A 21661-nucleotide genomic window follows, 5' to 3' on the forward strand; every position below is an offset into this window, starting at 1 on the left:
TCAGAATAATGGCCCTGCTCAGTCCTGCACCATCTTCTTGTATGACATCATTGGGCCGTCCACCGGCCCTTCTGGGTTCAGCCTCCGGGCCTCACAATAATGTGTCGCTGAACCCATCCCCCTCTACCTTTCTCAATGAAGGGCTTACGGGGGGGCAGAACAGAACTTTCACATGAAAGAAAGGTTTAAAAAAGTGTGTTCTGTGTGTAAAGGTGCCTCCTGGGGCATGTGACATGTCTGAGAAGTGGGTGGGGTGAACCTCTGTCCGAACCTGTGATCCTCTTTTGGAAAATGTGGTGGTAGTGAAGGAGCACTCTAAGGTCTAATGCATGTGGACTTGCTGCAGCTCCTGTGTGCTGAGTCGTAAACTACCTGTCGCTTTCTGGCGCCTAGGGTGCCACACATGCCACATGAATGGCAGTACGTAGCTGTGCTCGGGTAAAGACTGAGGCTTCTGCACTGGCATTTATCCACACCGCAAATAGCCCTTCTTCCCAAATGCGCTACTTTTGCATTTGGGGAGAGGCGCCATAAGCACATATGTGGGTAAACGCCAGTGCAGAAGCATTTATCCGAGCATGACTGCCTTCAGCTATTCTCGAAGAGCCAGGGATTTAATGCCTCATCCCATCAGAGCTGGTGTCTGTGTGCAGTTTTGGTAAGTTTCAAAGTGGATTGTATAGAGATTGTATACCCTGATTGTATAGTGTCTTAAAGTATAATTAAAGTGGAAGTAAACCCTTCTATCGTTTTCAGTCAAGGAAGCCGCCATCTTGGACTCTAATAATTCTTCAACTGCCATAATGCTGCACATGTGATCAGTTATGAAACCAGCCATTGGATGGTTTGAAAGTTTGGTTGAGAGCACAACCAATGTGAACGTTAGCATTTCCGGCATGGGGTTTACTCCCGCTTTAAGTGCAAAAAGTAAAAGAAAATCCCAAATGTTGGGTTGTCCTCAGAAAAGTGATAGAGGGAAAATCTTCCTATGGGCACACTAGTTCTGGTGACCTGAAGGACCCCAAGGAGTTTCTTTAATTTGCAGGGATTTCCTCTCCCTTCCTGTTTGGCTATGGGACAGGAAGTGAAGGGAAATCCCTGCAATGGGACAGAGATGGCAAAAAAAATAAAAAATCTGACTGGGGTAATAACCTTGCCTTGCTCTATCCAAAATGGAAAAAAAAAAAGTTTTGCCTATAGTTCTACTTAAATGAAGCCCTACATGTAAAACTATCTATTTGGGGGAGGAAGGGATTGCTCTTATAAAGGGACTCATTGGTGACTCTGTCCTCCACTTTGTCTAACAGCATATCATTAATATTGCACTCTAAATAGCATCAAGCGCAAAAACCTTTAATAAAACACAGGGAGGCTTTCTTGCTCATAACACATTCAGTGAACACAAACACAGAAATACCAGAAAGTAAAGTTTAATCATCAGCAGCATGGAGCGAAATTCTGTCTTTCAAAGTGAAAATAAACAGCATGATATGTCCTCCGTGGTCGAGGCTGAAAACAAAACAACTGCTGCTATTACAAGAGGCTTTCTGGGCAAAAGACATAAGCTGATATTTTGCGCATTTCCCACTGAGTACAAATGACACAGGTGACCTTTAAATTCATGTGTTCATTGAACAGGATTTCACAAAATGCCTGAAATTGTTCTGAAGCGTTTTACACTTCAGCAGTCCTGTCAGTGACATGTAGGACTTGGGCTGCCCTATTCATCCTCGTAAGTGGATTCTCCAAACTCCTACATAAGGAGAAACTTAGAAAACACTTCATCTAGAATATAGCCCCCCATATAATGAAAACACAAGGGGTGACCAATAATACAAGAACGTAGTGGTAATAACTGGGGTTATACTATTAGACCATGGCAATTTCTAAAGGGGCAAAATGGCAGAAGTGGACATATCTTTAGCACACTATAACACTAAAGCCCCATGCACACGATGAGGAATTCTGCCAGCAAAAGTTCAGATGTGAGCTTTTGGTCAGAAATTCCAACCGTGTGTATGCTCCAACGGACTTTTGTTGGCAGAATTCCAGCCAGCAAAAGATTGAGAGCAGGTTCTCTATTTTTCGGTCGGAAAAAAGTTCCGATCGGAAATTCCAATTGTCTGTACAAATTCCGACGCGCAAAATTCCTACGCATGCTCGGAAACAATTTGACGCATGCTCGGAAGCATTGAACTTCATTTTCTCAGCTTGTCGTAGTGTTGTACATCACCGCGTTCTTGACGGTCGTAAGTTCTGAGAACTTTTGTGTGACCATGTGTATACAAGCCATGTTTGAGCGGAATTCCATCGGAAAAACCATCCAAGTTTTTTCAGATGGAAAATCCGCTGGTGTGTACGGGCCATTAAATGTGAACTAGCAAAGCGATTTGTTCAAAATGGTGCATGTTCGGCTCATACACATTGTGCTGCATCGGTAGCCCATTCAAAATGTATGTTAATGTGAATGCAGTAACCCAACACATGGGACTGATGTAAAGTTTTTTTTAAAAAAAAGATGGTCCCCATCTTTCAATATATGGGTTTGTTGCAATCCTAAATATTCTTACTGACATATACAATATGCAATATTTTCTTTGCCAAAAGCTCTTCAGCCCTTCTCATGAATCTACATAAATGGAAATTACTAGATCAAAGGAACTAGTATTATATACCTGGCTTCTGATGTCCACAAAGTGCACAGAAATAATAAAACCAAAGGCTGCCATTGTAAGGTAATCAGCAATCGTGAATGAGGCTTGCCAGCTTATATCATGTGCCAAGTGCCAAAACTAATGTACATTTGTGTACATGTAGTTATGCAAAATGTAAGATGAATTTCATACAATAAATGTATTTTTATTGTTATCTGCACATTTATCAGTATGATCCTTTTGTACATAGTTACATAGTTAGCAAGGTTGAATAAAGATACCAGCCCAACCGGAGTGAGTGTCTACAATTGTCCCTATCCCTGTACTTTGCACACTCACATTGGTCCCTACCCTCAAGGAGCCCACAATCCAAGGTCCCCATTCATATACTAGGGCCAATTTTGAACGGAAGCCAATTAAGCTACCTGCATGTCTTTGGAGTGTGGGAGAAAATTGGAGTACCCGGAGGAAACCCACGCAGGCACAGGGAGAACATGCAAACTCCAGGCAGGTAGTGTCATGGTTGGGATCTGAACCAGCGACCCTTTTTACTGCTAGGTGAGAGTGCTACCCACTACACCACTGTGCCACCCAATGTAGTAAATGTAGCTATAATTACCTTGATCCTGGTCAGATGATAATCTATTCCAGAAGCACTCACTAGAACAACAGACATTTTTTAGGTTGTTAGTAAATGTCTTGTGATGTGGTTCAATTTGGAGGAATCCGGGGACAAATGACTAAGCCCCATGGATGGAGCGAAACATGTTGGGGGGGTGCACTGAACAGAGTCTAGGCTGAGGCTGCTTCCACTCTTTCCCTGAGGGTTTTGTGTCTTTTTTTCTTCCTCATTGACTTCTTTGGAGCTGAAATTATATTTTTCTCTGCCTGCACTCCCAGTGTCTTTCAACACATAAGGACCTACTATAGCCTGAAGTGGTACTCTTCATTCCTTTGTATAGGGTCAGAGCAAACTTGTAGGCAGTTCTAGAGCCAGAGGGCGGCCTGACAACTATCATGTGGGCCTAGGATCTGCCAAGACCATCCAAGATGGGGGAGCAAATGGTACTGAAATATGCCTGAGCCCTGTGCACAGAAGGTGGTGTATTCATAGTCCCAGGCATTCTTTAATATGAAAATAGCAGTGTAATCATCACAATATTCACATTAGATGCCAAGAGCATGTTGGTCAGTGACTTTTTAGCGCTGAAAAACATTCCTAGCAAAGACAGACCATCCTTATCTGATTAGGCTCTCCTCTGAACAAGAATGCAAAAGGACAACATTTTGGCCTATGCCAGATTTGCTAAATTGAGGGTATGTTTGTCATACAATATGTTAAAGTATTGCATTTTTATTTAATAAGATTTCCACTCTGGGGCTATTTCCCTTCTTTCACGATTGTACCAAAATGATACTTGCATAATTTAGATGGCGCTTACCTGTCTTTGGATTGATTGCAAAGAATCCTTGAGGGTTCCCGCTTGAAATCTTATAAGCCAGCTTGTCGCTGGAGCTGGAATCTGGATCAAATGCCTTAATTTGCACAACGGATAAATCCTTGGGAGAGTTCTCCATGACCTCTGGGTAATACACAGGTTCTGAGGTCTGCGCTGCATTATCATTAACATCTTCAATTTCAATATATATTTCAATGAAAGATGAAAGTGGAACAACACCTCGATCTGTAGCGTAAACAGTCAGCCAGTAATGAGAAGTCGTTTCACGGTCAAGAGTATCCGCCGTCCGTATAATACCTGAACATTAAAGAAAGACAGAGACAGCAGTTAATGGAAATTTCAGCACTTAAGGTTAAGTATCTTTCAATTTCTAATTGCGCAAAACACATATTAAGTGCAGAACATAATCAATCAGTGCAGCAATAAACCCATTCTAATGGAAGCATTTTAAAGTGCTGAAGGCCACAGAGGGAGGCAAAATTACTTGTATCTACTATCTCTGGAGGTGTTTAAACACAACAGGATTAAAAAACGGCTTGTGGTCAACCCCTTCAAAATGCTAGAACATCATGATTTTACAACTTGTGGATTAAATCCAGATATTACTTAACATGAGTAAAGCTTCTCAAACAGGTGTAAAGATACTTATAGATACAGTATTACAGAACATACAATCAAGCTTGCCCATTATGGTATGCTTAGACTGTTGGCCAAGCCATGTTTCATGAGCCCACTGCTATTGCCAGGGGAGGGTGTCAACAGAGCTCTCTTTCTCCTCTCTCTATAGAAACAAGCATACATGTTCACCCAAAGCAAGTGCACACGTCTGTATATGTTTGCTGGAGCTTCAACCACTTGCTGACCGCCCTATAGCCATAGTTTTACTGCTACAGGGCAGCAGCTGTGTGCTGGATCACGTATATATACGTGATTCCAGACTTCCGCCTGCAGAGGGCGCACATGTGCCGCTGGTGGGATGCTTCTACTGTGCTAATTCACAGCAGAAGCCGATCTGCAGGTGCCGGGCACTTGATGTCTTCTGGCACCCACCGATTATCGGTAAAGTACACAGAATGGTTATTTGCAAGGCAGATCCTTGTTCTTATGGAGTAATGGATGGATCCTGTCTTCCTGCAAATCATGGACTAGAATCCATATTTTGCCTTAGTAAAAGCAGCACACATAGTAAACACAAACACTGGCTAGGCACACATTTAACCTCTTGATCGCCCTAGATGGTTAACCCCTTCCAAGCCAGTGTTATTAGTACATTGGCAGTACATTTTTTTAGCACTGATCACTGTATTAGTGTCACTGGTTCCTGCAAAGTGTCAGTTAGTGTCAGAATGACCGCTGCAATATGGCAGTGCTGCTATAAGTTGCTGATTGCCGCCATTACCAGTATAAAAAAAAGAATTCCATAAATATATCCCATAGTTTGTAGACGCTATAATGTAAACCAGGGGTATGCAATTAGCGGACCTCCAGCTGTTGCAAAACTAACTAAGTCCCATTATGCCTCTGCCTATGGATGTCATGCTTGTGGCTATCAGGCTATTGTGGCCTCGTGGGACTTGTAGTTCTGCAACAGCTGCAGGTCCGCTAACTGCATATCCCATATGTAAACCAATCAATATGTTCTTATTATGACAAATGGCAAAAAAAATAAAATAAATACAGTGGCAATTAAATACCGCCAAAAGAAAGCTCTAGTTGTGGAAAAAATGACATATGTTTTATTAGGGTACAACGTCGCTCAACTGTGTAATTTTCAGTTAAAATAACACAGTACTGTATCATAAAAAATGGCCTGGTCAGGAAGGGGGGTATATCTTCCAGAGGTCATATGGTTAATGATTAAAATTGCTGGATCATACTTGATACAGTACCATAATCATTAACATCTTTGGGCATCATAAGTCTGTAATTACCTGGAAACCTGCTGGCTGGATATGACTCATCAGTATACTGGTGCTCTATCATTGTCTTATCAGAATTATAGAGGTGTGTCCTGTACTGGACCAAGCTGTACTGACAGATATTCAGGACAAAGTTACAGTGTCTGTGCAAAGCCACATGACTGACTCACTGATACCTCTCCAGTGATACTCTGCCCAAAATACCAGGTGCTTCTAGATATAGAGGAGCACGTGACCTCCTTTAATGATGCTGTCTTTGGACCTAGCAGCCAAGTGCTAGACTTGAACTCTATCAATCGCTTGGTGGAAGGGATGATGCCACTGCTCCCTAAATTTTCTGACACCAACTGATACCAGGAATTTTTGAGAAAGGAACGATGGAAGAGTACTGGAGAAGTGAGTCTTAGGTGGTCAAGGGGGGGGTGACCTCACAGGCACTGAGCAAGCAAAGTAACATTGGGGGTCATTTACGAAAGGCAGATCGACTTTGCACTGCAAGTGCACTTGGAATTGCAGTCACTCTAAATCTAAGGGGTAGATCTGAAATGAGGGGAAGCTCTGCTGATTTAATCATCCAATCACGTACAAGCTAAAATGCAATCATCCTAAGGCCAGTTGGAATCTGGACCGGTTCAGCAGTCTGTGTTGATGGGGGAATCAAGCGAATTTCTTTTCTGCAACCCATTGTTGCAGAAAAGAAATTTGCTCCATGTATGGCCATCCTTAAAGTCATAATATAGCTTAATTAAAAAAAAAAAAAAGTTATATTTACCTGCTCTATGCAGTGGTTTTGCACAGAGCAGCTCTAATTCTCTTCTTTTTGGGTCCCCCGCCAGCGCTCCTGGCTCCTTCCCCTCAAACAGTTCCCCCTGGGGGCACCACTACGCTCTCACTCCTAGCTGCTGCTCTATGCGTCCACTAGCCATCTCAGCCAATGAGGAGGGAGAGTCCCCATACAGCAGAGGCTATCATGAACATCGCTGGATCAGAGGTGGCTCAGGTAAGGATTGGGGGGGCTGGGGGAATGCATGAAGGTAAAAAAATAAAAAACTTCAGCCTTTAGAACCACTTTAAGCTTTCCGTAGATGGATCAAAATTGTGTTATTTTGTTCCTTCTCTGGCCATTCCCATTCCTAAGAAGTTGATCTAATAATCAGCTTAATCAACAACGGGCTTGTTGGAAAATGTTTGTTTGAGCAGCGCTGCAGCCAACTGGAGGAGGAGGAGGCGCCCCGCTGTCAGAATACAATAATGCAGTGGGGAGGATTCCTCCATCCATCTCACTTGTGTGAATTGGGGAATCCGTTCAGTTTTTTTGATCAGCTCGCTGGCTGATCGGGTATGGTCAGCTTTACTTATTAGCATTAGCATTTAACATTAGCATTAACATTATTAGCATTTCTGCTAATAACCAGTCATATTTAAAACCAAACACTCAATCTGCTAATCTATCTGATCAGTGGTCTCCAAACTGTGGCCCTTTGTTTGCTTTTATCTGATCCTTGGGGAACTATTTTATTCACTGATACCAACAATGGGGCATAATTACCCCCCCCCCCCCCCGACACCAATGAAAGGGCACAATACCTCCCAGTGACACCAACTATGAGGAACAATTCATCCCAGTGACACCAACAGTTGGGCCCAATGATATCAATGATCGGGCACAATTCCTCCCAATGACACAAAAGATGTTTTTTCACACTGATGCCGGGAACTCTTCTACTCCCAATAGCCACAGTCCAGTCCCCCTAAAGTCTGAAGGACAGTAAACCAGCCCCTTGTTTTGGAGACCCCTGGCCTAGATAAATGTTATTGTGTTGGGTTCTGGCATTACAAGGCACATCTTAAAAGAAGGGGAATAGGTTTCATTCATTTACATTTTCTTTTTACTATAAAATCACTGGCAAAAGAGAGAGAAACAATATTCTATTAATCACTTTTAGGGGTTTAGGTTATAATAATGGTTTACTATTCTTATTTTGAGAAATTTGTAATTAATTTATTCTTTCTAACCACATATAGACTTGAATTGAAAGTGGACATGTTTATTGCAGGAGCTAGTGAATAAAATAGCATACTAGTGAAGAACTGGCATATTCATTAGACATGCCACAAAGAAATTCACTAGACAACCGTGTGACTATACTAATAATGAGTGAAATCTACTATTCACGATGGCAGGAAAACACCAATTGCACTGATGTACGACTATCTGGCATTTTGAAAGTCTTTACCAATTCCAAGTTTTCAAGGAATGAGGCAAGTATGGTGATGGTTTTATCTTTACTCTGAACCCCAATCTGGAAATCTTCTTCTGAAAGTTCAGGTTCTGGCATGCAGCCAGCTGGTTGTCGAGGAAATCCCTATAAACATCCATTGGACTGAAACCTAATTCTCCCTTTGCAGCAGAACACCGTTCAGAGGAAGTATGCCGAGACTAGAACTTGGCAGCTGAAGTGCTATGGATCGTGGCACAAAACGTAGTCTAAAACACAATTATATTACTCATTTCCCCTGGTCCAGAGGCCTGGTGACCCTGGAGATCTTACTTCTATTCATAAAATAAAGAATTGACAAACTTCAGGCATATAAAACTAAAGTGCAGAGGAACCAATCAGAATACATATATATACACACTATATACTCTATTTATAATATATATATATATATATATATATATATATATATATATATATATATATATATATATATATACACCGTATATACTCGAGTATAAGCCGAGATTTTCAGCCTCTTTTTTGAGGCTGAAAGTGCCCCCCTCGGCTTATACTCGAGTCATCGCTGTCTGCCTGCTCGATCAGCGTGTCGAGCAGACAGACAGCGGCCATTCTATAATTCAAAAGCCGCGCCTCCGGCTCCGCCTTCGCCTGTGATAGGCGGAACACTGAATTTCCCAGCAGCCTGTGTTCCGCCTATCACGGACATCGTCTCATCCTCGTACTACGGACGAGGATGAAAGGATGTCCGTGATAGGCGGAACACAGACTGCTGGGAAATTGTGTTCCGCCTATCACAGACAGGGAGGCGCGGCATTTGAACAGGGGAATGGGCGCCGACGAAGAGCGGTGATCCTGGGACGGGACCGGACGGAGGCTCGGCTCGGGACGGGACGGGACCGGACGGAGGCTCGGCTCGGGACGGGACGGGACCGGACGGAGGCTCGGGACGGGACGGGACCGGACGGAGGCTCGGGACGGGACGGGACCGGACGGAGGCTCGGCTCGGGACGGGACGGGACCGGACGGAGTCTCGGGACGGGACGGGACCGGACGGAGGCTCGGGACGGGACGGGACCGGACGGAGGCTCGGCTCGGGACGGGACGGGACCGGACAGAGGCTCGGGACACAGGTAGGCTGGACACACAAGGCCACACACACACACACACACACACACACACACACACACACGGATGGATGGACACACACACAGGGATGGATGGATGGATGGATGGACACACACACACACAGGGATGGATGGATGGATGGATGGACACACACACACACAGGGATGGATGGATGGATGGACACACACACAGGGATGGATGGATGGATGGACACACACACACACAGGGATGGATGGACACACACACACACAGGGATGGATGGATGGATGGACACACACACAGGGATGGACAGGCATATCTCACCCTCGGCTTATACACGAGTCAATAGGTTTCCCAGTTTTTTGGGGGTAAATTGGGGGCCTCGGCTTATACTCGGGTCGGCCTATACTCGAGTATATACGGTATATATATACACACAAAATGAAATCTGCAGTACGAACTAGTTCAGACTCAGACAAGCCAGATCAAGTCCGTCCAATCTCTCTTGACAGCCTTGCTTCCTATTTTAATCCTCCGCTCTGACTCATATCTGACAATTAAACAACCTAAGGGTTTCCATCAGCCTTCCTGTTTTCATCAGATGCCCGCCCTGATCCATGAACTACAAGCCGACACATTTGTGGTTATCCCAGAGTACAAAAACAGGAGCAATGGAGTACCGGCTGTATTTCTTCTTTGCCAGAATTTCCTATTTGCACAGTTGGTTACCTTGTACAATACAGTTTTAAGTTATTATAAGTTATTGCCTTGCTTTAAGCAAAGCTCCACTTAAATAAAAAATGACCTTATTGTTGCTACACAAACATTTTGTAATTTAATGTTATCAACAAAATAATTTTTGTTTCATCTGGGAAAAAAAAATATTAAACCAAAATGCTTGATCGAAGAGGAAACAAATCAGGTTAACTTCCGTAGCTCTGTCCTTAGTCTTCCTGCAGGGAGTATTTTATCTTTTGTGAAAAACTGACCATCAAGAAGGGTGATGGTGAACAATTATTCCTAACCTTTGGGATAATTATTTATTATTTACCATAAACAAATTAATTGTAAATTATATATTGTCCACCATATATGAATTAATCGCATGTGGTCACCGCCAGTTATATCCAATTATATCTGTTTTTCGCTAAGTATACTTACAAATCGAATTAAATAAATATTACACAATTTTCTTTTTCTTTCTATAGATTCAGCTCATCATATATCATATAATATTTGCTAATATATTTTATGGTATAATATTTATTTTAATAAACAATTTATGATATTGGACAATAGAACACCATGTATATCTTCTCTAATTCTTATTATATTTTTATGCATTTCTTATCATTAATACCTATATTATTTTACAATGCTTACAGTATATCACAAAAGTGAGTACACCCCTCACATTTTTGCAAATATTTTATTATATCTTTTAATGTGACAACACTGAAGAAATGACACTTGGCTACAAGTAGTAATGCGTGTACAGCTTGTATAACAATGTACATTTGCTGTCCCCTCAAAATAACTCAACACACGGCCATTAATGTCTAAACTGCTGGCAAAAAAAGTGAGTATACCCCAGACCCCTCCTTTTTTTCTTACCTGAACCTGATCATTCCAGTGATGATCATGAGCCCAGCAGCTCCAGCCGCTGTCTCAATTGGCCATTGGCTCCCGCTGCTATCGATCAATTCCAGTGGCACGGGGGTGGGGTGGGGGGGGGCGAAAACCTGCTGTCTGTGTCAATGGATGCAGTAGCAGGACTCAGAAGCGCACCAGCACAAGTGCCCCCATGGAATGCGTATCTCCGCGGGGGCACTCAAGAAGAGGAGGAGCCAGGAGCGTCTCTGGGGGACCCCAGAAAAGGAGAATCAGGGGCCGCTCTGAGCAAAAAACCCTTGCACAGAGGAGGCAAGTATAACATGTTTGTTTTTTTACAATCACTATAATGCAAAGAATGCATTAGGGTACAAAAATGTCCAGACTTTAGAACCACCTTAAACCATGTTCAATTATACACATATATATAATCCAGTGCTATCACAAACAGGACACAAAAGGGTTGACTTACTAAAGGCAAATAGATTGTCTTCACTTTTCAAAGAGATTTTGCCTCAAAGGAAATCCTCACCTTGTAAAACAACCCATCCAGTTTTAAATAAAAATGAAAGACAAAATATTTATATATACCCTTTTCCCCCCTTTTTATATCTGATCCCATACCATCTGTTCTCAGCTTTATAAGTAGCCCAGAGGATAAAGCGCAGCACACTGATCTTTCCAGTGAATGGCTGTGCAGGGGAAGGCATGTTAGCACAAGTCTGATCATTGGAGGAGAGCAGGCTGAGTTATTAGCATAGCAAGAGAACTGACCACGCCGTGCTCTCATGCTTAGTATGATCAGTTTTTCATAGAAATGTAGAGGGACTGACAGGAACATCAGGGATTTCACATAAAGAAAGCAATACAAAGAGAACAGGATACTTTTTCAGACAAGTACATGGTGCAGCAGGCACATATCAGGAATATGAAATGTTAGGTTTATATATTCTTTAACTTAGTGAATGTGGTGATAATTCGCTTTGCAAAGAATACCCAATCCTTTGAAGGAACTAACAAAAAAACTGTATTTTTTCTATGGTTATATAATATAGGTCAGCAGAGTTTTGCCCCATTCAATAAAGGTGAAATTCACTTGCAAAATAAAAAGTCTATATGCCTTTAGTAAATCAACCCCAAAGTCCACACTTCCACACCTCCCACCACCTTCCACAGGTCAGCACTAAATTAATTATAATTTCCTAAATTTAAAAACCCTGGACTGTCCCCAGAAAACTATAGAATGGGCTTGTTATACTTGTGGGGGGGGGGGATTAGGGGAGCCAAGGTCCCCACTGGGAGAACACAGTAATTATTGCTAGCGGTTGGCAATAATCGCATGTAAGATCCGACATTCTGGTTGTACCCAAGTTGATCGATCTCGGGTACATTCAGCCTGCCCATACTCGATTGGTTCCTGCTGAGATTCGAACTGTCTATGGCCGGATTAAAGGGATTGTAAATGATCACCTTGTAAAAACAACCCATTCAGTTTCAAATAGAAATGAAAGGTAAAACATTTGTGTATAGATATTTAAAAAAAACAACATTATAAATATATTTTTCCCTTTTTTATAAGTGATTTCATTCCCTCTGTTCTGGCTGTGCAGGGGGGCATGTCAGGACAAGTCTGATCATTGGAGGAGAGCATACTGAGTTCCCAGCATAGCTAGAGAACTGACCACAGTGTATTCTCCTGCTTTGTGTGGTCAGATTTTCATAGGAAAGCAGAGGAACTGGCAGGAACACCAGGGATTTCCCATAAAGGAAACAATACAAAGAGAATAGGATACTTTCTCATACAAGTACATGGTACAGAAGGCACATATCTGGTACAGAAGGCACATATCTAGTACAGATGGCACATATCTGGTACAGAAGGCACATATCTGGTACAGAAGGCACATATCTGGTACAGAAGGCACATATCTGGTACAGAAGGCACATATCTGGTACAGCAGGCACATATCTGGTACAGAAGGCACATATCTGGGACAGCAGGCACATATCTGGTACAGAAGGCACATATCTGGTACAGAAGGCACATATCTGGTACAGAAGGCACATATCCTGTACAGCAGGCACATATCCTGTACAGCAGGCACATATAGGAATATGAAGTGTTGGGGTAACAAACACTTTACGTTTTCTACAAAGAACCACGTTCTACAAAGAGCGGCTTGTGTTCGGTGTGGGGTCATATCAATGTTTTACATCAGCTCAGTTTTGCACGGAAAACGTGACCCAATAAATGTCTTCAATGCAGATGTGGCATCACCTCACATAAAAGTCACATTATTGCATCCTTAGGGCAGAGCGTTTATCAAACATTTATTTCCAGATTATCCAGTATAGAAGAAATAATAAAATAAAGCACATGTAATAACATTTCAATTAACAGTGACTTGAGTATCCTTCAGACGCTCTACCTTTTATAGACCTATTTTTCGGCTCCTATCTCCTTGACAATAAGATAAGGCATTGCGGTGATTCAGGGTGTGCTAGCCTGTGATCATTTAATTGTTATTGCAAAAAAAAAAAAAAAGCAACAACTCTCTCTTTTAAGGCGCCTTTGGCTGATAAATGACCCCAAATCTGTAACTAGGACATTTATCTGTAAAGTCAGAAGGTGTTTAATGACAAATTTCTGAAGGCTTTTATCTGAAATATGTCAACTGATAATATTTTGGGGGAAGAGAACTAGTCTTTGTGAAAAGAAAAGTGATTGTTCCTGCCCAAAGTAATGGTCAGCAGGCAGGGCTCTGTGGATAAATGGGAAGCGATGATGCAATTAGAGAATCTCGACAGAAGCGGCTCCTCGATTCAGCGCATTAATTCCAGTCCACCAAATCTTTTGGAGAAAAAAAAAAAAAAAGCAGACAGTTTCCAGTCATCCCCATTTACGCCGATTTTATTAGCTGCAGCTTATTCCTGTCATCCTGCCGCGTCTGTGTCAGAAGAACTTTGGGATGAGTACTAGAATTGTTCTACACAGGGAAAAGGTTTATGGGATAGAGCGCAAATGCCTTCCCTTTTAACTAATCAGATATGTACAGATATGTCAAATGTCATCATACCGAAATCTTAATAAAATGCGTGGGTGGTGAACCACATTATGGAACTTTAAGCTAACATCCTTATTGCCCTAGCAGTGAAAACCCCCCCTATGTAGCTTAGGATTAAACTGCTTCTCCTTATTGTGTGGCCCCTTGTCTTTTTACACTCTCTCAGACTAGTTTCCTACCTACGCTGGGATCCCCATTGATATATTTGTATATCGCTATCATATCTCCTCTTCCATCATTTTCACAGATTTCATCTAACTTCCTGTAATGCCTACAGGACAGGAAGCAAAGTGGAATCTCCCCAGTAGGACACAGAAAAAATACAAGGTTTTACCAAACCATTCTCTGTCCAAAAAATAAATATGGGAGAAACACATAATATGTTCCAAAGGTGAACTTAGCTGTTAAGAGAAGGGTATACAGCAGGGGTCTCAAACAGGCGGCCCTCCAGCTGCTGCAAAACTACAAGTCCCATCATGCCTCTGCCTTTGGGAGTCATGCTTGTAACTGTCAGCCTTGCAATGCCTCATGGGACTTGTAGTTTTGCAACAGCTGGAGGGCCACCAGTTTGAGACCCCTGGTATACAGTCTTTGTAGAAAGCCTGGTGTAAACTGTCCACTTTAAGGCCATTACAAAGAATAAGTGGATACTCATCATCTGGGGGAAAACATTTCTAACCCCCGCATATGAAAAGGCTTCTTCACAGTTAGAGCTGTGAAAATTTGGAATAGACTTCTTCAGGAGCTGTCTCTAGCTGGACATATTTCTAAATGTACGGGAATATAATTGTCTATTGATATTTATAGATAATAATAAAATAATGCCTTGGCTCATCAGGAAGGAATTTTTCCCCTTTTGGAGCAAACTGGACTATGCTTTATAAGGGCTCTTTGCCTTCCTTTGGTTAAACTGTGGATCTGTGGTACTCAATGAATTCATTTTATTGTTGTTTCAATTATTTATTTATTTGTTGAGCCCAATGGGTGTTTTTTTTTAACCTGGCCAACTATTTAATTATGTCATTTGAAATGTACAATAAAAAAAAATGAAAAAAACAGTAAATTTGACTTTAAAACATTATCAAGACAGTCAAGTTCATGTTTATACTGACAACAATATATTTCCTATAAAGAATCTATTGAAGCAACAGCATTTATACAGAATGTAATTGGGGTTAATCTTCTTCTAGTATTTGCAAGTCATGATTTTTTTTTTCTTTTCTATAAAACAAGATGAATAATGAGTTTCCTGACATGTACGTAGCTGTAATGCTTTGAAATGCTCTAGGCTGGAAATCACATCTTCCAACAATACCTGAGACATGCACCAACTCGTCTAGAGTGCGATGTATAAACACTCTGAGATAAATCCAACAATGGTGACCAAGTAAAAGCTAGAATAGCTGATCTATCATCACTGTCACCTTATGGAAAATTAAACAATGGTGTATTAAATACAACATTTCCCATGGTTCGGCTCTAATGCTGCACATAAATTTTAGGGGCAAAGAGCTAGGCCGCTGAAGACAAACTCAAACACTTGGCACGGCCTATGGTAAGGAAATCAGCTGCAGATACTACTGATGTACACAATAATTGGACAACATTTTCTAAACTGTCCAGTGTGTTATTGCCCTGAGAATTGTCAGATAACATACTTTCCAAGTGCCTATAGACAGACATAAGATTGTCACCCAATCCAACCATCATCTAATGTTTTATAGTATACCATATCTGCACCCAAAACTGAAAATGTAGTTAATTCCAGCTTTCCAATCCCAAATGAGGTGGCTGTATACGTTTAATTTATTTATTTATTGTTTTTACCTTATTTTTACATAGTTATTTAAATAGAATACATCCTGTCCCTAAGTGGCTATGCTCGCTCCTCCACTGTATCTGTGGAGGAAGTCATTTCAGCCACCCAGCCAGGAAGAATAATAGATTACAGGGGAAAAAATAGCATCGTTAGTGTATTACTAGCAATATCAATAGGTGATTTCTGTGCTTGATTAAAACTTTTTTATCTAACTAATAGAGTCACCATATCTAAGGACGGGTAAGTTGCTATATGTAACAATTTTGTTTTTGGGTTTAGTTATCCTTTAAGGTAGGCCTTTCATGTGGCATGTGACATGTTTCCCTATGAACAAGGGAAAGTTTTTTCAATATACGGTAGGTTCTACTGTGCTACATGCCCTCATCCACTCATTTATCCCATACAATAGCAAAAAGAAGTAGCCATGAACTTTTTTTAAGGCATGTAGGTAAAAGGGATGCTCAATTTATATAAAAACAATGTTTATTGTACATCACAATGTTAAAAAGACACATATCACAATATGTCTACTGCATGGGTTCACACATTGTTTACAGCTATCAAAGCCCAATCTGATGGGAAATATGTGGCTTAACACTATGATGAGTAGAAGTGTTATTATGGAGAATTCTATAGGGGAATGTCATGGCACTGCTAACTACAAAGCTGTGAAATAAGTTGACCATGGGCTTGAATACTTTGAAAACATACAAGGCCATCTGCAACATCGCCCCCAGCTACATCACCAACATCATCTGCAAATATCGCCCTAATCGTCCCCTCCACTCCTCCCAGGACCTCCTGTTCTCTAGCTCCCTTGTTACCTCCTCCCATGCTCGCCTTCAGGACTTCTCCACAGCCTCTCCCAACCTCTGGAACTCCATGACCTGGTATATTTGATCAGCCCCTAACCTGTCCACCTTTAGGAGATCCCTGAAAACTCACTTATTCAGGGAAGCCTATCCCACACTCACCTAACAACTGTCCCCGAGCCACCCCCATCAATTCATTCCCCGCATCTATTACCTTTTGTACCACAATACCCTCCCTTTAGAATGTAAGCTCTACGAGCAGGGCCCTTCTATATTGAGCTGTACTGTAATTGTGCTGTCCCCCTCTACATTGTAATGTGGTGCGTAAACTGTTGGCGCTATATAAATCATGTATAATATAATAATAATACTTTGGCTGAATCACTGGGGACTTCACAAAAAAAGTAAAAATTATTTTATAGGGTTAATAATCCCAGGACCCTGCATTCACTATATCTGGTCTCCCATAGTACACAGAACATGGAAGTGCAATTATTTTAGTAAATATAAACTGCTAAATACCTTTTCTCATCAGCAGTTAGAGCAGTCTTGTGACTTCTGTCAGTATCAAGCCAAGCACTGGTTAAAGCTTGTAGGAGGAGTTTTCTGACTATCCTATAAGACTGCATGCCCCATGACCCTCTGACTGGATAGTGCTGATTTGCCCTGTGCTGATCACATGCACCCTCCCAAGATAAAAAAAAAAAACTTCTCTAGCAATACACACCAAGCTGAGCATGTGCAGCCTGACTCTATAGACTCTGTGTTATCAAGAAATTATTAGGGGGCAGTGGAAAGAGGGGAGGATCAGAGAAGATAGAATCAATAGGCTTTTTACACAATGCAGAGGATTAACTCCCTAGGTGCTACAGTGAGTATAACAAGCATGCTTTACTCCATATACAGACTGATTTTACTGTTGTGGGTTTAGTAAAACTTTAAGTACACTAATTCTGTTAGTTATGGTGCATAACATTTTTGATATACAGTGACTTACACAAAGGAACACATAAACATAATTATCAACTAATAATGTATATGGAGTTTGCATGTTCTCCCTGTGCCTGCATGGGTTTTCTTCCAGGTACTCCAGTTTCCTCCCACATTTCAAAGACATACTAGTAGATTAATTGGCACCTGTCTACATTGGCCCTAGTATGTGTATATATGAATGTGAGTTAGGGACCTTAGATTGTAAGCTCTTTGAGGGTGGGGACTAATGTGAATGTACAATATATATGAAAAGCGCTGCATAAATTTGATGGTGCTATATAAGTACCTGCAATAGATAAATATATGCAAGAAAGGAAATCCCCCTCACTATTATGTACATAAACATTTATTTCTTCTTCCTGCAATTGTTTTATACATCAAGTCTTTTTTTTTTCCTTTTGCATTAAGTTTGAAATAGTCTGACAACTAAATCAATAGGTTACACAACCAGTCTGGATGTTGGCCTAGACATGCGGGGGACCCCTGCAGTCCCTTAGTAACTCAATCCTGCTGTGACCAGTAATGATCCTTCTTTCTTTTGGACTCAACATTCTATGGAAGTATAAACGAATATCCAAATTCTCAAAAAAAATAAAAATAAAACTGCAGTATAGTGGACCCACACTGATGTGAAAGTCTGGGGGAAGGCAAGCAAATCTTTGCATGACAAACAAATATATTATTGTTGCATAGTCTTGCTATGTCCATTCATCTTGGTAAATGTTTCTTCAAGGTGTGTTATTTAAAGATCTATTTTTATTGTATGCCCATATCATTGCAATCTCTTTCACAACCTCCAGAGTTACATTTACAGCAAAAAATAAAGAATGTAAAGCAAACCTGTGCTTCCCCAATTCAAGGCAAAGCAACAGACTTGCATTAATCCCGCCTTTACCCCAAAACTGGTAATGGAGGAGATTGTGGCTCACTCGATGTAGTGGTGCTGGACCAATCTGTCACGCGGCAAGTCTATAGCCCTGTGTGTGACCTAGGGCTATCAATTCTATACACCCTTTCCAGCAAACTATGCAATGAAAACCAGCAATTTTTAGTTCACACATATTGCAATATATGTTTAAGCTGGTCAATTGCGTCAAAGTAATCCCTCTTATGGCCAGTCCTACACTGCTTTGCCACTACAAATGCCAACACAATGCCAACATGGGGCATACAGACACAAGCTAGGGCTATGGACTCTCTCCACTGATCCCTGCTGAGCACGCGGATGACAGGTCTTGTCCGCTCCACTATGCAGAGCGGACATGGACACAGTCCTGCTCTCCTCTATGGGGAAATCGCCTGTCCATTTGAATCTGATCCTACCTGCCAGACGGATGGAAAATAGGACCACCATCCATCTAGGTTTTGTGGGTAGAATCGGATCGGGTGGCAGTGGACATGTACCGCTCCATAGAGGGAATTGCGAGGTCTGATCAGGTCGCCCTGAAAAACTGACAGGTGGACCTGATCGGAAAGCCCATGTGAAAGGACCCTTATGCCCCGTACACACGATCGGACTTTTCAACAACAAGACTGTGGAATTTTGTTCAAAAGTTGTTGGCTCCAACTTGTCTTACATACACACGGTCACACAAATGTTGGCCAACAATTTCGAATGTAGTAACGTACAAGACGTATGGTAAGCCAATAAAATAAGTTCAGTAGTCATGTGCCACCCTTTGGGCTCCTTCTGCTAATGTTGTGTTTGGCAAGCATTAATTCCGCGCATGCGTGGACTTTTGTACAACGGACTTGTGTACACATGATCGGAAAGTCCGACAACAAAAATCTGTTGCATACACACAGTCGGACTTTACACCAACAAGCTCACATCCAACACTTGTGGGCAGAAAATCCGATCGTGTGTACGCGGCATTAGTGTTTTCATACCCAAATCACAGCTATGGGCCCTACATCATTTAATTGTTAGAGGCTTCCAACCACCAGAACACAGGTGAGAAGAGGCTGCAGGGACCAGTCTTGCAGCATGGAGGAGCCTGCAGGAGCTGAGGATGGGGTGAGTAAAACTGCTTTTCCCTGTCCCCCAAATATAATGAAGCATTTAACCCTTGCAGTGCAGGAGCAGCCTACTGCAAGGAAGGATATTTAGGCTACAGCATACGCTGTATTTTCTGGCATGGGGATGCACAGGTGTTCCATGCATCACTGTGAAGGCAGTCCCACTGATGTCAGCTGTAACATGGACACAGACGCTGCTCCCAATCTGACATCCATGTGGGTGCGGGTGTGTACAGGTGCATGTTCTCAATGTCACACTGTCTCTGTTGGAGGCCATGCACCCGCACCTGCACAGGTATCACATTGAGAGCAGCATCTGTGTCCATACAGCCACTGCATTCCAATTGACATCAATGGGACTGCATGCATGGGGATGCGAAAAACACCATAAACATGGATAAACATGGTCCTTGCACAGGCCTATGCTGTAGTTACACCCTGTGTGAACGAAGCTTTACTTTCCCTGGAGTTCAGCCTTACCCATAACACTAGCTAAAAACTATCGGCCATGCCTAAACAAAGTGTTCCATTAGGCCGTTATAACGAGTGTATAAGCAGCATTCACTACGCCGTTCCAGTCTCTTGTAACCTGCTACACAAAAGATAATTTCTTTCAGGTCATGCAATGCTGCAATTTACCTGAGCTCAGAAAATTTTACATGATTAATCGCATTCATATAATTTAATGGGTCAGGCAATTTATCTCCTTTTCAAGAAAGTTTTCAGGGATTTTAGACAGCAAAGGCCCATAGAGATCATGAACACTTTTGTAAACATGCAGTCATATACAATCCCAAGAGAAAAGGCTGACATTGCTTCACCTCCAGTAAGCTGAAATAATGTTAACGGCTAAAACACACATCTCCTGTAATTTACAGACTGTATAACATCCACTGGATGTTTCAATGCACACAATGCTACCTAAAAAAAAAAGGAACTTGAAAAGGAGGGAATAGGTGGCACACGGATATCCTGCATAAACTACAGCATTGTATTCACAGATTGTGACTGTTGGTCTGAAATGACAGTATGATGGTCTGAAATGACAGTATGATGCCCCAGTCCTTGACCTGACCATGTCAGTACACTGAAAGCCATATATGCTAGAGCAGTGGTCTCCAAACTGCAGCCATATGTGACCCTTTGCTTCCCTTTATCCAGCCCTTGAGGCGCCATTCTATCCACTGACACCACTAATGGGGCACTATTCCTCCCCTAAATACCAACAATGGCGCACCATTTCTCCTGCTGATATCAAAAACTGTACACTATTCCTCCCACTAAAACCAATGATGGGGCACTATTCCTACAATTAATACCAAGATGGGGCACTATTCCTCCCAGTGATACCAAAGATAGGTCACTAGTCCTGCCACTATTACCAATGATGGAGCACTATTCCTCCCATTAACACCAAAGATAGGGCACTATGTCTTCAAATAAAACGAATGAGGAGGCACCATTTACATCCGCTGGTGCCAAGGCATTTTTGATCATCACTGGCCACAGTCTGGCCACGCTAAAGCCTGAAGGACAGGTAACTGACCCTTTAGTTAGAAAGCTTGGAGATCCCTATCCTAGAGGGCCCATAAAATAGAAATGACCTGAGAAGAGGAGGATAATTTCAACCATTTCACAGAGCAGGCAAGTATAACATGTTTGTTATAAAAAAAACAGACTTTACAATCCATTTAAAGTATTATAATCTGCTTTGTAATGTTGCTATTGTATTAGCTCTTTCTGGTAAGCTATAATACCAGGCTGATCCTGCCTGTGTCCCTCCTCCTCAATGGAAGCTGACCACTCTAGCATGGCTCCCATTCCATGCTAGTGTGGTCAGTTTATGTCTTGTATCATCTCGCCATATATACAGGCTCGCTGTGCAAGAGCAGTGTGCCTGTGAAGTCCTGTGGTCTGTACAAAGCCATGCCCCCTGCCCATGCTAATGGCGGATTCTCCTCC

The 21661-nt window shown here is 41.9% G+C and overlaps 1 protein-coding gene across 9 annotated transcripts in view; it reads right to left on the reverse strand.

The window, feature by feature from the left end:
- Positions 1-21661, reverse strand: part of FAT1 (FAT atypical cadherin 1) — a 386437-nt gene that overhangs the window by 203950 nt on the left and 160826 nt on the right. For all 9 annotated transcript variants that reach the window (XR_013272342.1, XM_077477359.1, XM_077477364.1 and 6 more), the window contains exon 3: positions 4097-4411. Coding sequence is in view for 8 of the 9 variants with exons in the window: in XM_077477359.1 (XP_077333485.1) it covers positions 4097-4411 (315 nt within the window). In the remaining variant the exon portion in view is untranslated. The remainder of the gene's footprint in view (positions 1-4096; positions 4412-21661) is intronic.

The sequence above is a fragment of the Lithobates pipiens genome, unplaced genomic scaffold, assembly GCF_037356315.1.
Source record: "Lithobates pipiens isolate NorthernLeopardFrog02 unplaced genomic scaffold, aLitPip1_a1.2 Scaffold_13, whole genome shotgun sequence".
Classification (NCBI taxonomy): Eukaryota; Metazoa; Chordata; class Amphibia; order Anura; family Ranidae; genus Lithobates; species Lithobates pipiens.